Raw genomic sequence first — 16,442 nt, forward strand, 5'->3', positions numbered from 1 at the left:
AAATAAGAAGCTTTAAGCACCGAAGAAACTGCTCTAGGATCTATTGAAGTGCAGAGCGTTCATATGTAATCTTTAATTTCTACATAATTAAGAAACACAATGCCAACCGAAACAACATTTGAAAAATTTCAATAATTTGGTCAGAGTTTCACAAAGATAATATTTACAAAGTAATTTAGCACACTTGTAAGTGCCAAGTTGAATACGAATAAATTCTGCTAAAGCTAAAACTACAATGTAAAAGTGCATTTGACTTTCTCCTTCCTTGTTTGGGTTTTATTTATGAGTTTTTAGTTGATAAGCTTATTAATCAACCATTTACTTACGAAATTATGTTTCTATTTATTTAAATAGAGAAAGCTGGCAATGCTGCTGAGCACAATGCTACGACATGCACAATTGGTGTAGCTTCTTGAAGAGCGCAACAAATTTGTCTGCAGTTGCAATTATTCTGAGAGAATGAGAGAATAGTACTTACTCTGAGAAATCAGCGATAAAGTTCACTCTCCATTGTGAGTAGTCGAGCTGCAAAGAAAAGGCTATATGAAGGAGAACGCTTCATGTACTGAACACATTGAGCGCGACAGACTGCAAGCGACATCAGTCAAATATTAAAATTCACACGTTCTTATGGACACAGTTATTTAGACAGCGGCACGACTACACGACTGCAGGCCGTCAGTTGTCGCTCTCGCTAACTTGAAAATATTCTTATATTTGCCAACGACAGTAGAGTTGACAGTAGAGAGGAGTGATGCCACTAATATGTAAAATGTAAAATTATTCAAAGCTCTAACAAACCTGACGTTATTTTACAAATAAAAGCACACAATAGCTCTATTATATCATTTTTAATAACAATAGATAATTAAAAACAGATAAATTTAACTATTTACTTATTTTTTTGCCTAAAAAATTTTGAAAGTTTTTGTTTAATTGTATGTATAAACTCGGTGAAGATAATTACAAAAACAATTAGTCAAAATATCAAGCGGTGCATTATTGTGTACCAGTTAGGTTATCCAACTTTATTTTCCTTAACTCTAGCTATTGTCATAGCGGTGTGGTTCACGATTTAATTCCTAAAAATTGTGTATCATAAGAAACTTAAAATATAAACGCATCTTGTAAGATGAAAAGTTATTCCTTATAAATTGGAATTTCACTCTTGGAGAATAATTTCCTAATCTTCTTTACAAACCTTCATATACAAATATATAAAGATTAGTCCATATATTATATCTACTTAAGCTCGTTCGATAAAAAAAAATAGTATAGTTGAACAAACTCTGATGCTGACGTTTAAATATATGTAAATGATTATGCTTTGCTTTAAACGTTTCAAATTAAAACTGTCAATTGCAGCTATGAAGATCAACTGCGTGGATAACAGACACACGAAAGCTTTTGTCGCATAAAATCAAGCTTTCAGTTGAAGCGCTTGTGATTAACTTTTGATATTGCCTTGATTTTTATATCACATCAGCTCTACTATAAAAAGCGCTTTTGAGCGCATTTTCAGCTTTTAAGTCATATTGAAAGCTACACACTGATATTTGGAGCTTTCAATTCACAATTTTGCCACTCAAAAGTTAATAGACGCTGCGAAGGTAACATGGCTTAAAATAAAGATAAAGTCAGAGTTAAATTGGCAGACCTCAGCTTGCTACCGAGTTAAATGTTGATCTGAATAACTCTGTATGTATTTTATAAATAAAACAGGTTTGTAATATAGTGGCTTTCACAGTTTCCTTCAGTTTTCATTCTATGTTACCAAAAAAGCCATTTCCGTCTGTCACAAAGAACCGGAAGCATTTTATAAGCGTGTTTCTGTTACAAAACTAGAAGTATATTTTAAAATGTAGGACGTTTCTAGCCAAAATCTTAAAAGAAAAACAGGTGAAGTGCATTTTTTTAATCCAAACGTAAGAACAGAGAATTGATAAAACATATCAAAACTCTCTACCGTTAATGGAAATCGAACGTGCTGCGTTGAAAGTGTATAACAGTGGCAAACGCTGGCCCGAACAGCTCAGTCCGCTCGCGATTACAGGCAACTAAAGAGCGGCAGCTAGTCAGTGGTCGCTGGTGCTAGTTGTGGATAAATGTAAATAAGCATGTGCCTACGCGCCACAAGAACGGTGAAAACGCCAACAACAGCAATAAAACAGCTGATGCGTTCAGCATTAAATATTTTTACCTTGTGCAGTGTTTTCGTCAGTGTTGTTGCCAGAGAAGCGGTGAAACCACCTGATGACGTCGCTACTGAACTGAAGCGTGTTGGAACAGGTGTCATAGCGTCGGTGAATACGTCGGTACACAACGGTATGTCTTAAAGTGATCAATTTTAAAGATTTTATTCATATACATTAGGGTGGTGCTTCAATGTCAGCAGTAACATTTAAGATTAGACTTCTAAATGTATATAGAAATCAGCACAAAACACAATGCTTTCCAGTTAATCACAAAAAATTAGAAGAATTCGACACTTTTGAGACATTTTTAATAAATAACCGTCTCTAAGCGTAACCATAGTTCGTATGCGATATCTTCCAGCATTCTTCGGTAACTGAGCAACTTTAGTCTGAAAAAGGTTGATCATGATTTTTTTTTTAAGGTACGCCCTAATGCGAAGCTTCTTACAGTGATAGGTATAGGTAAGAATGTGAAAGCACAATTTTCGTTTGTTTACATGACTTTCGTTTCTGGCCCTAAAAACATAAGAAATGCGAAGCATTAATGACTAATTCGAACGAAGTATAAAAATAAAATCGTAAGAAAACGTGTCGAGCCATTTGAATATCTTAACACCTTTACAAAAGCGAATGCATCTCTGATTCGCGATTAACATGCGCATTAGCAAAGGTTGTTTTGCTCATAATCGAAGATTTACACAATGCAACAAAAATAATTAAAAGCATTCTAGCAGAAGGCAGAATGTCCATCCTCTATCCAGTGGAGACGAAATATTTTGGATGGCTCTCAATGTTTCACTTAAAATGAAATGGAGGGAAAAATTTAGAAATTTCAGCAAATTCTTCTATCTTCTAAATGGTGCTTAAGACTTACAGAGTGGGCCTAATGCTTGAGCTTAAATGCACGTCAGGCGCTTTTGTGAAGTTTCGTTTCAACTAAATTTAAATATATTGTAACGGGTGATTTTTTTGAGGTTAGGATTTTCATGCATTAGTATTTGACAGATCACGTGGGATTTCAGACATGGTGTCAAAGAGAAAGATGCTCAGTATGCTTTGACATTTCATCATGAATAGACTTACTAACGAGCAACGCTTGCAAATCATTGAATTTTATTACCAAAATCAGTGTTCGGTTCGAAATGTGTTTCGCGACAAATTTTGTTCAGCGATGAGGCTCATTTCTGGTTGAATGGCTACGTAAATAAGCAAAATTGCCGCATTTGGGGTGAAGAGCAACCAGAAGCCGTTCAAGAACTGCCCATGCATCCCGAAAAATGCACTGTTTGGTGTGGTTTGTACGCTGGTGGAATCATTGGACCGTATTTTTTCAAAGATGCTGTTGGACGCAACGTTACGGTGAATGGCGATCGCTATCGTTCGATGCTAACAAACTTTTTGTTGCCAAAAATGGAAGAACTGAACTTGGTTGACATGTGGTTTCAACAAGATGGCGCTACATGCCACACAGCTCGCGATTCTATGGCCATTTTGAGGGAAAACTTCGGACAACAATTCATCTCAAGAAATGGACCCGTAAGTTGGCCACCAAGATCATGCGATTTAACGCCTTTAGACTATTTTTTGTGGGGCTACGTCAAGTCTAAAGTCTACAGAAATAAGCCAGCAACTATTCCAGCTTTGGAAGACAACATTTCCGAAGAAATTCGGGCTATTCCGGCCGAAATGCTCGAAAAAGTTGCCCAAAATTGGACTTTCCGAATGGACCACCTAAGACGCAGCCGCGGTCAACATTTAAATGAAATTATCTTCAAAAAGTAAATGTCATGAACCAATCTAACGTTTCAAATAAAGAACCGATGAGATTTTGCAAATTTTATGCGTTTTTTTTTAAAAAAAAGTTATCAACCTTTAAAAAAATCACCCTTTATATCTTAGGTTATCATATTGTTACGAATTTACTCTTGCTAGTTTACTTTGTTAGGTTCGTATCTCTGGATTGACAAATAAAATCAACACTGTTTAATTTAATTCAACAACTCTTTATTTCACAACTCGTCTACACCATAGCAGTTTACTCTTAGCACTGAATGATTACGTTGGCGCTGCCACGGCTTATATAGCCACGCACTTCTCGCTGATGCCGACGTGTCCTTCTAGAATATCGCGTCTGGAAATTACCAGAACATAATGCTATACGGCGCCAGACGCAAGCAGACAGTCGCGGCGCCAGACTGAGCAATTGTTTAACTAGACAAGCAGACAGTGCGGCGCCAGATGTCTATTGTTTCGACAAGCAGACAGTCGTGGCGCCAGATGTCTACAACAAGACAAATGCTATTCCATATACCTACAGCTATTGTTCGTAATAAGGGATGCATACAGCAATACAAATACATCTTAATACTACTTTTGTAACACTGCCCTCCACTAAAGCCTAATCGTCCCGATTAGGCATAAATCCTCTTGAACCAAATGGGGCGAGCCTCTCCAAATGTACTACTTTCATTTTACATCGTGCTTTTCCATTTCTTTGTATGCGGTATACCACGTTATTAAGTCGTTTCATCACCATATAGGGTCCTTCCCAGGCTGTCTGCAATTTCGGGGACAAGCCTTTCTTTCGAAGTGGATTGTACAACAGGACCAGATCACCTTCTTCAAAACTTTTTGAATTTGCGGCTTGATCGAACCGGTCCTTCATCTTATTGCTCATCAGATGCGTATGCTGTCTTACCATTAGATGCAATTCATTCATTTCTTCCTTTAAGGCAGAACAATAATCTCCATCATTTCTTACAGCTGTAGGATTCGTTCCAAACTTAAGATCAGCAGGGAGTCGCAGATCAGATCCGAAAATAATCTTTGCCGGCGTGTAACCAGTTGTCTCGTGCTTCGCTGAACGATACGCCAGCAGGAACATCTGGATGCACTTGTCCCAATTCCGTTGGTCTTTATCAACGATTTTCCGCAGATGTTCTTTGAGCGTTCGGTTGAATCTCTCTACCATCCCATCTGATTGTGGGTGTAACGTTGTTGTCCGTGTCTTGTGGATGCCCAATAATGTACAGACTTCTTGGAAAATGGAAGATTCGAAATTTCTGCCTTGATCTGAGTGTAATTCGACGGGCACTCCGAACCTTGTTATCCAATTTTCTACAAACGCTTCGGCTACGGTCTTCGCTTCCTGGTTTGGTAAGGCATATACTTCTGGCCATTTACTGAAATAGTCCATGACAATCAGTAGATATTTGTTTCCGGCCGTACTGGTTGGGAACGGACCTGCGACTCGTTCAAATGGTGATCCCACGTTGTACTGTTGTAGCCTACCGCGACTTTTGGCTTTAGGACCTTTAGCTGCCATGCACTCTACGCAATTACTTATCCATTCTGCTATGGAATCGCGACAGCCGATCCAGTAGAACCGTTGTTTAATCTTCTCTATAGTTTTTGTAATTCCAAGGTGCCCTCCAATATGTCAATTGTGATATTCTTTCAATACTTTTGGGATCATGCACATCTGAACTATGATCAGCAGACTCGAATGTATCCCATCTTCGCTTTCCCAGGTACGATGAAGGTATCCATTAACGAGGTTTATGCTGTTCCATTGGGCCCAATATGCTTTTGCAGTTGGACTCTCGTTACTTATTTGTTCCTTTGGTGGTCGTACCCCATTTTCTTTGGCCATTACCAGCTTTGCAAGATCAGGGTCCTCCAGCTGATTGATTCTGATGCGGTGAGGAGTCCAATCATCTTCAGGTTCTATATTCAGTAATCGCACGTCGATTATACCTTCTTTTCCTTCTGATTTGGAGCAATGTTTACATTCCAGTGGACAAGGGCGACGTGATAATGCATCCGCATTTTTGTGGTGAATCCCCTTTCGATGTTCCGTTTCGAAGTCGTAATTCTGTAATCTTTCGATCCATCGTGCAATTTGGCCTTCCGGATTCTTAAACTGTAATAACCATTTTAATGCTGCATGATCAGTCCTCAGCAAGAATCGTTGTCCATACAAATACTTGTGGAAATGTTTTACACATTCCACCACAGCTAGTAGTTCTTTTCGCGTCACACAGTAGTTTTTCTCTGGTTTCCCGAGCACTCTGCTGTAATACCCAATTACTCTTTCTTGTCCGTCGATGAGCTGAGACAGGACACCTCCAATTCCATAAGCGCTCGAATCTGTATCCAGGATGAATTTCTTTCCAGGTATTGGATAAGCCAACATCGGCGCCGTACAAAGTAGTTCCTTAAGCTGCTCAAACGCTTTTTCTTGTTCCAACTGCCATACAAACGGGCGATTCTTCTTTGTTAAATCATGTAAACTACTAGCCACGTTCGCAAATCCAGGTACGAAACGGCGATAATACGTGCATAAGCCGAGGAAGCTGCGGAGTTCATGAATGTTGGTGGGTCGAGGCCAATCTTTCACTGCTTTTATTTTTCCTTCCTCGGTGTGAATTCCCTCAGTTGACACTTTATGTCCGAGATATGTGACCTGCTTCTTCCATAATGAACACTTTTTGGGATTCAAGCGTAATCCGGCTGATGCTATTCGCTGAAAGACTTCCTCTAGATTTTTCAGATGATCATCAAAACTTTTTCCCATGATGATAATGTCATCAAGATACACCAAACATGTCTTCCAGTTGAGTCCTTTTAACACATGTTCCATCAGTCGCTCGAACGTTGCAGGCGCATTACATAACCCAAATGGCATCACAGAGAATTCCCATAACCCGTCGCCCATACTGAAAGCGGTCTTTTCACGGTCACGTTCATCAATCTCGACTTGCCAATATCCACTTTGTAGATCTAATGTAGAAAAACAATTCCGCTCCAGACAAGGTGTCTAATGTATCGTCGATTCTCGGTAGAGGATAACTGTCTTTCTTTGTGACATCATTCAACTTCCTATAATCTACGCAGAAACGGGTGCTACCATCTTTCTTTTTAACTAAGACGATAGGTGAGCTCCATGGACTTATTGAAGGTTCGATTACACCGTTTTTGTGCATGTCTTCAATAATTTTGTTAGCATCTTCACGTTTTGCTAGTGGAACCCTACGCGGAGCTTGCCGGATTGGTTTAGCGTCTCCGGTATTTATGCGATGTTTGACAATGCTCGTTCTTCCTGTGTTGTTTCCTTCGTTTGCAAATATGGATGCGTATTTTTCTAATAGTTTTTCTGCTTTTAATTTTTCATTTCCATGCACCTCATTCAGCAAATTGTTTAGGAGTGTAGGACTTATCTGCTGTGGCTCAATAGTAGGCTTCTGTTCTGACCGTTCGCATCGTGCTATTGCACTTATATTCTGGCACTGTCCAATTACTGCTCCTTTCTTCAGCCTTATAGGCGTGTTGAATTCATTCACTACTCTGACCGGAATGGTGGCGTCTTCTCTAATTTTCACAAGCGTTCTTCCTACCAATATGGGTGTATCTATTTTTGTTGGTTCCACAATCCACAATTCTTCAGTCCCACCTCCTCCATTCACTTTAGCCCATACAATCGCCTCAGATTTTGGTGGAATACTCTGATTATCATCAACAATCACCCTCTTACTTTCAACGTTGGTCACATATCCGGTGTTTATAGGCATCTCCATGTTCTGGCAAAACAGCATTTGCTTGTTTAAATCCAAAGTAACCCCGTGATCAATAATGAAATCTACTCCCATTATAATTTCATCCGTGATTTCTGCTACGATGAAGGTGTGATTAACTTCCAGGGTACCAATCATTACTTCGCAAAACACTTTTCCCGCGACAGCTGCTTCCTCTCCGGTGGCCGTTCGAAGCTTGCAACCGACTAATGGTTCAACCGTTCCTCTTACCACATCCGGTCGGATAATTGAATGTGTGGCACCAGTATCCAAAGTAAGCGTTGACAGTCGTCCATTTACGATGCCATTGATAGTAAGATTGTTGTCATGGCGACCTATTTGTGATATCGAGATGGCGGGGCAAATAGTTGTGGGAACCAGCTCACGCCCCTTTGAACTGTTCCGTTTTAGTTTAACGACTTGTGAGATGTGGATGCTCCGTCCTCGTTATCTGTTGGTTGTTTCCGTTTTGATGGGTTTACTTTTATATTGCAATTTCGGGCAAAGTGACCCGCTTTTCCACAGTTGAAACATCTGCCTGTTGTATTTACTCGCGGTGCAGCAATTGTCTTCAGAGTCTTCAATATTTCTTCCATCAGCGCCGGTTGTTCCATTTCAACCCTTTGTACTTTGTGTGCTGGTTTACTTAGTAGGGAAGCTGTTTCCTGTGTGAGGGCGTGCGAAACCGTTTCAGCAAACGTTCTTTTTGGCAATGCATATGTGGCGCGTTTGGTGTCCACATCACGAATTCCATTTATGAAACATTGAATTTTTACCCTCTCAATGTAATCCACAGGTGCATCTGCATTTGCCAAATGAGCCAGTCGTTCGATTTCAGTTGCGAACTCTTGCAATGACTCGTTCATCTTCTGACCCCTATTTTTCAGTTCGATCTGGTATATTTGTTTCCGGTGCTCACTACCATATCGTCTTTCTATCGCACTCATCAATGCCTCATAGTTGTCCCGTTCACAGTCTGGAATAGTCTGAAGGATTTCTGCCGCAGGTCCTTTCAATGATACAAACAAGGACGCCACTTTGTCCGCTGCATTCCAATTATTGGCCATTGCTGTCTTTTCAAACTGAAGTTTGAAAATTTGAAATGGAATACTTCCATCGAATGTGGGTGCCTTCAATCTTTGGATATTTGTTGATGGTGCAGGGCCATGCAGTTGCAGTTCTCGCACACGATTACTTAATTGAAGAACTTCTGATTTTAAATTTTCTTCGTCATTTTTTAAAGTGCTTAATTCGTCTTCAAATTTTGAAAATTTCTCTTGCACTTGTGTATTATTCTCTGTAATCTGTTGTGTAAGGCGAGACTCTAACTGTGATGTATTTTCAGCTATTTGCGTCATTTGCTGTGCCAGACGATTTTCTGTTTGCACTGCGTTTTCTGCTATTTGCCTAATAGCCACTAATAACATGTTAGTGTCTACGCTTGATGATGTTCGTTGTTCTTCTAATTTTTCTTCTACCTTTGTAGAAGTTCCTGGCCCATCAAATTCGAACTCGTCCACATTAATTCCATCCGCTTCCATTGCTTCACGTAGTCGTGCCTGCAGATCCGCCTTTTGCCCGCTTATCGGCAAATTACGCTCCTCCAGTTCCTTTTTTAATTGCTGAATTCTCAATTCTCCGAATTTAACCATCTTGAATTTGGATTATTTGACAATCCCACTTCTGACACCAATTGTTACGAATTTACTCTTGCTAGTTTACTTTGTTAGGTTCGTATCTCTGGATTGACAAATAAAATCAACACTGTTTAATTTAATTCAACAACTCTATATTTAACAACTCGTCTACACTATAGCAGTTTACTCTTAGCACTGAATGATTACGTTGGCGCTGCCACGGCTTATATAGCCACGCACTTCTCGCTGATGCCGACGTGTCCTCCTAGAATATCGCGTCTGGAAATTACCAGAACATAATGCTATACGGCGCCAGACGCAAGCAGACAGTCGCGGCGCCAGACTCAGCAATTGTTTAACTAGACAAGCAGACAGTGCGGCGCCAGATGTCTATTGTTTCGACAAGCAGACAGTCGTGGCGCCAGATGTCTACAACAAGACAAATGCTATTCCATATACCTACAGCTATTGTTCGTAATAAGGGATGCATACAGCAATACAAATACATCTTAATACTACTTTTGTAACAATATGTAAAGGGTGATTTTTTAAGAGCTTGATAACTTTTTTTTAAAAAAAAAGGCATAAAATTTGCAAAATCTCATCGGTTCTTTATTTGAAACGTTAGATTGGTTCATGACATTTACTTTTTGAAGATAATTTCATTTAAATGTTGACCGCGGCTGCGTCTTAGGTGGTCCATTCGGAAAGTCCAATTTTGGGCAACTTTTTCGAGCATTTCGGCCGGAATAGCCCGAATTTCTTCGGAAATGTTGTCTTCCAAAGCTGGAATAGTTGCTGGCTTATTTCTGTAGACTTTAGACTTGACGTAGCCCCACAAAAAATAGTCTAAAGGCGTTAAATCGCATGATCTTGGTGGCCAACTTACGGGTCCATTTCTTGAGATGAATTGTTGTCCGAAGTTTTCCCTCAAAATGGCCATAGAATCGCGAGCTGTGTGGCATGTAGCGCCATCTTGTTGAAACCACATGTCAACCAAGTTCAGTTCTTCCATTTTTGGCAACAAAAAGTTTGTTAGCATCGAACGATAGCGATCGCCATTCACCGTAACGTTGCGTCCAACAGCATCTTTGAAAAAATACGGTCCAATGATTCCACCAGCGTACAAACCACACCAAACAGTGCATTTTTCGGGATGCATGGGCAGTTCTTGAACGGCTTCTGGTTGCTCTTCACCCCAAATGCGGCAATTTTGCTTATTTACGTAGCCATTCAACCAGAAATGAGCCTCATCGCTGAACAAAACACGCGCGCGAAACACATTTCGAACCGAACACTGATTTTGGTAATAAAATTCAATGATTTGCAAGCGTTGCTCGTTAGTAAGTCTATTCATGATGAAATGTCAAAGCATACTGAGCATCTTTCTCTTTGACACCATGTCTGAAATCCCACGTGATCTGTCAAATACTAATGCATGAAAATCCTAACCTCAAAAAAATCACCCGTTATATGTACATATAAAGCTAAATAAATATATTTGTATGGTTGGTTGTTGAGTGATGAGCGCATGCGTGTTGCATACATTCAAACATCCATATCTTACATAAGTGCATTGTAAGTGTTTTTGTAAAAGATAATATTACATATTTCTGATGTTATATTATTTAAGATCTCAATAAGTGATCCAAGTACAGATATATTTTTCAATAGACTCTATTGACAGATCATGCGGGGGTTGGATCAAGCTCTCATATTATTTTTGTTCAGTATTGTTTGGCACTTTATCAAGGAAAGACTTACGCCTGAACAACGTTTACAAATCATTTAGCTTTATTACGAAAATTTACGTTCTGTAAAGCATGTGTTTCGCCCACTTTGATCAACTTATGGTCAATCATAATCGGGCCACTGAACGTACTATCCGCAACATCATCATCCATCTTGAGATCAAACATTCATTATTGGGTAATATTCGACCGAATAGACCTCGTCCAGCACTCAGAGAAGAAAAAAAATTAAATTGCAAGCGTACAAAATACAGCTTGTGCAAGAACAAGAGAACAAGAAGATCCGACGATTTCGAGCCAAATTTATTTCGGCGTTCAGACCCATCTCGAGCTCAAAAGGTATACACGTAAATAAGCAACATTGTATCAATTAAAGGACTTATTTTGAGAACACTTCGGTGAGCAGATAATTTTACGTTTTGGGCTGCTCGATCGACCTCCAGGATCATACGATGGGGCAATATCAATTAGTCTTTTTCCTGTGAGTATATGTAAAGCCTAAAGTCTATACTGCGATTCAGATCTTGGAGCAAAACATCACGCCTTACTCGAATGAGACATTGAGAATTGGGCTCAACGGATGGACCAGCTGAGACGTAGCCGCGGCCATCACTTGAAAGAGATAATCTTCTTCTTTCGAATGATAGTAAACATTCCCCATTAAATTTGAATTTTTTTTTGGTTTTACTTTAAAAAAGTTAAAACAGTTTAGAATAATAGAAAAACTAAATATATTTATGAATTCCGATTAACTGGACCCTTTGATAAAAAGGCATTTGTTCATTTTTGAACAGGTAGTATATATACTGTCTCTGTCACGTCAGAGGGATAACGTGATTTTGACACCTCGTGGCGGCCATGCTTGTTTACGGGGCCGGGTAAAATGTTCTCGCTAATTTCGAGAAATGGACCAGTCAAATGATAATGAGTTTTTGTGTCTCTAGAGGTTCGTCATCATTTGATCTTACAAGCCAAACACTACCTGTGGAATGATTGAACTTTTGTTTAAGCTTAGCTCAAAATGTTCTGATTACAAGGAATTAAAGTTCATATTTATTTCATTATGCTTTCAGGACTGCCATGCATCATTGATACGCAATATGATTTGCCGAAGCCGAACCTACCGCAACCGCTGTATGTCCGTCCAAACTCAACAGAGTACTGGCTGCCAAATAACGACGGTTTCATCAGATACCACAAGGCAACAGCATAGAGTTGATCTGCACCTCACCTTTTGCGAATGCCACCACAAATACTGCGGGTATATCACGCAGGAAGCGTTCCATCCGCCCGCGCTGCTTACAAGGCACCACATTCACGTTGAACGGCGAGAAATACGAATTTCGGCAATTTCTCTGCACGCAGCCGGTGAAATACACTGTCGAGCGCACAGCGCAGACCTGCGCCAACAATAGCGCTCAGCTGTATCGCGTTGGCTACAACTTGACGAGGTCACATTTCCTGGAAACCATGCAGATTTGTCACGACGACGACGAACTGCGCACGCATTTTGTGCGTTACATGCTTCAACCGGCCAACCAATACTATCAGCCCGGCGTAAAGCGTTTAAGCTTCTCGAAAGCTAAGCATTTCACACAATACGACATGAATTATTTCTACTCTCAGAAGAATCAACAACAACAGGCCTCACAGTTGTTGGGCAGCGAAGCGCATGCGCAAACCTGTTTCGATAAGAAATCGCTCTTTCTATCGCGCGGTCATCTGGCTGCCAAAGCCGATATGATCTATGCCACACAGCAGCGCACCACATATGTACACTTTCTTCAATGCGGCACCCCAGTGGCAGTCGTTCAATGGCGGACAATGGGCCACATTGGAGGAGCGCGTGCGCGCCTCTGTCCAAAAGTTGAAACAAACGGTGACCTGCTATACCGGCACTGTGGGCGTAATGCAATTGAGAACCGCCAGCGGAAATATGCTTCGTCCTTACTACTTGTCTTACGATAAAAATAATAACGGCTTGTTGCCGGTACCGGCTCTGTACTTTCGCATCATTGTATCTGCGGATGGACGTGCTGGCATCGTGTTGCTGGGGACTAACGACCCATTTGCTACAATGCGCGAAATACACGAGGAATATGTGATATGTACGGATGTGCGCGAGCAAGTGCCTTGGCTTAAATGGATGCGCAATAGTGAAGAGACCTTGAAGAGCGGATACTTGTATGCCTGCAGAGTGGATGAGTTCATAAAAGCGGTGCCGATTCTGACGACGGAGCTCGCTGATGTGGCTGAGTTGTTGGTACAAAGTTAACGGGGGCTTAGGTGCTGAATGTGACGGGCCTATATAAAAGGCCTGTTGCTTGATCCCCTACTACTGAATCCCTTTGACGTATACAATCCTGATAAGAATCAGCTGTTCCATTTTTAGTGTTTAACGCTGCAATCAAAAGAGTCAAATAGTACAATTTTTTCTTAGCTTGTAATTTATTAAAATAAATTCTGTGCGTGTGAATCCGTAAATAATAAATTTTTATTTTGTACAAGCAGAAGTTCATATTTACAAAAATATTAAAAGTAGGATCATATATTCCCATTCTTCTCAAAGTAAGTGAAACTAGTTCTTTCCAGGATATACTATATATCTACATAAAGACTGTCAGGTTAAAGCCGACTCAGATTTTCAAGCTGTCATGAACTTTCGACTCCTTTTCCTTAAAATGTTATGGAATATTTTCTGCTGTTACAACGACAACAACAAGATATCACTCCATTTCTTTCAACATTCAACTCTAGCATTGCAAGCCACTGATTGCAGTTAAAGCCGTTGACAGCTAATTAGAAACGCTACTTAGTTTGAAGTAAATGATGTTATTTTCCAATAAATCACTTATTATTTATTGTTTTTTACTGATTTTATTAAAACTTACGTTAAACTTAAACTCTAATAGTAAAAATTTTAATTAAAAATCCTTTTTTTTTTTTGAAGATTTTAACAAAAATCTGTAGAGTTAACGATTTGAGTGCGACAGCTAATTAGAAACGAAAATATTTTATAAGCAAAATAATAAATAAAATTAACTTACTTTCAGTTCGTATTTTGTTACTTAACTCTTTCACTTTAATGCTGATTCACATCGATTGAGAATTGACGTTATAAGATTTTGACAGCGCACCACTAGTGTGGCTTGCCATGCCGTCCTAATTTCATCAAAAATAACATCCATATTTGGGGTATTTTATGTACCTACAGCTTTTTTGACAGCAACAGAGATGTGTTCTCTTCAGGCCACTCCAAGAATTCATGGAATTTTTAACAAAATACTTTAATGTCAACTTTCCCGTATGCTTTGGATTGTTATTTTGTTGGAATTTACTTATAACAGACAAATTCTTCATTCAAAATGGCATTTTTTAAAATGTCGACATATTCTCCTTTTTTTAAATTACAGCAATCGTATGGAGCGGACCTACAACATTCCAGGGAAAAAATTCCCACGCTATGATTGATCTTCCACCATTCTTCAGTACGCGTGAAACATAGCGAGGATCAATTTCTTGATAGATTGGTCGGCGAACATACCTTCGAACATCAGGATCTATGCTATTAATTTAGGTTACATCGCTCCAAACAACATACTGCCATTGATTTGTTGTCCAAGATCAATAATAGTTGGCAAAGTCTACGCGTCATTTCTTCGAAGTTTAGTCAGAAGTGGTTTCCTGCGTGCTGTCCTACCGTAAAGTCCAAATTCGTCCAAACGCCGGGAAATTGTTTTCTTGGATATTTGAACATTATATTCGTCTTGAGTTTTATGTAGAATGTCAGTGGAACTCTTTTTTGGGCCTTTTCGGGCGATGGTAGTAATTCAGCGGTCTTTTTCTGTTGCACTTTTCTGTTTTTTTCTTTGCGTGTAACGTTGGGAATAGTTTTAAAATTATGTATATACTTAAGGGCATTGAAAACAATTCTTTTGACCTGATTCAAAATTTCTTTGTACATCTTTCCAGACTAACGAAGGTCAAAAATGTAGCTGCGGGGGTAGGTGTACAGCAGCAGCCTTTTCTCATCAAAAACTTGAATAATACATTTTAAACCACAACTTTGAAACACATCCTTACTATAAATCAGTAATATTATTAATAAAAATTAGCATCGGAAGGAGTTTTAATTCTTTAAACAACTATTTCTAAATAGCTGTCGCACTTAATTTACCTTCTATATCGTTACGTATTTACTTTTTGGTAAAAAATAAAAGAACTTGAACTGCACAACTACTAAACTGAGCGAATTGAGTAGTAAATACAGCAATGCAAACAATACAAGTCTTTTAAGAATATAAATAACAGTACACAAAAACATTTAATCATTATCATTTTATCATCAGCCACCTACAATAAAGAGAGAGTTTCTAGATAGTTGTCAACGGCTGTATAATCGCTGAAGATCAAACCCTAAGTTAACATACTGGAAAACTCTCTCACTGCTAAGTAAGATCACATCGTCAATAGCTCGATCAAACTCATGATCACATTGAGGAATGCATTGGGCATACATGGATCCATGTGATACCAGCGATTAGATCGAATGTCTTTTGGATTTTTGGGAATAGCAATAGGCCCACAAAGGAGTTAATAATGAGTCCTTCTACAGCATAATTCCCGCTGTCTTCTTAATTTTCTCTCTAATTCTAGTTAATAATCGCTCAAGTCCTCCTTCTGTTTTCTACTACACTGTCAAGAGTATTGAAGTTGTGATATTTTGCTCCAAGGCCTGAATCAAAGAAAAAGTTTAACTAACTTAATTAACTGGTGGGGGAAACAGCGCCTTTTTGTTGAAATCAAATATTGCCGATTTCACTAGCTTCAATTTCAGCCATCCACTCTTGAGTCTCTTCAGATTCCTTTTCATCCCAAATGGGGCAATTTTGCTCCTTCATATACCCAATGAGTCAGAAATGGGCCTCATCGCGGAATAAAATTTAGACCAAAAACGTCGAATTTTCTTGGAACTCTTCAATAGCCCATAGACCGAAGCAATGTCGCTTTTAATTTATGATCTCGACGTAAAATGCGTCAGTAAGAGTTGCTGCGAACGGCCACGAATCGGCGCTCCACGATCTACGTGTACAGTACCAGCTACAACTGCTTTATTTTCTTCTCTGAGTGCTGCACATGGTCTATTCGGTCGAATATTATCCAATAATGAAAGTTGCGTCTCAAGAAGAGTAATTGTGTTGTGAATAGTACGTCCAGTATGCCGATTATGTTCACCATTAGTAGAACGAAGCGCGCGAAACACATTCTTTACAGAACGTGAATTTT

At 39.3% G+C, this 16,442-nt stretch overlaps 1 protein-coding gene across 1 annotated transcript; it reads left to right on the forward strand.

Annotated features, from left to right (window-relative positions):
• The first annotated feature begins 1,398 nt into the window (after positions 1-1,398).
• Positions 1,399-14,037, forward strand: LOC125778905 (uncharacterized). Its single transcript, XM_049458527.1, is given in 4 exon segments — positions 1,399-2,325; positions 12,230-12,340; positions 12,343-12,926; positions 12,928-14,037. Coding segments are annotated over 4 exon segments (1,407 nt in total). The 5' UTR covers positions 1,399-2,117; the 3' UTR covers positions 13,432-14,037.
• Positions 14,038-16,442: the final 2,405 nt, after the last annotated feature.

The sequence above is a fragment of the Bactrocera dorsalis genome, chromosome 5, assembly GCF_023373825.1.
Source record: "Bactrocera dorsalis isolate Fly_Bdor chromosome 5, ASM2337382v1, whole genome shotgun sequence".
In the NCBI taxonomy this organism is placed as follows: domain Eukaryota; kingdom Metazoa; phylum Arthropoda; class Insecta; order Diptera; family Tephritidae; genus Bactrocera; species Bactrocera dorsalis.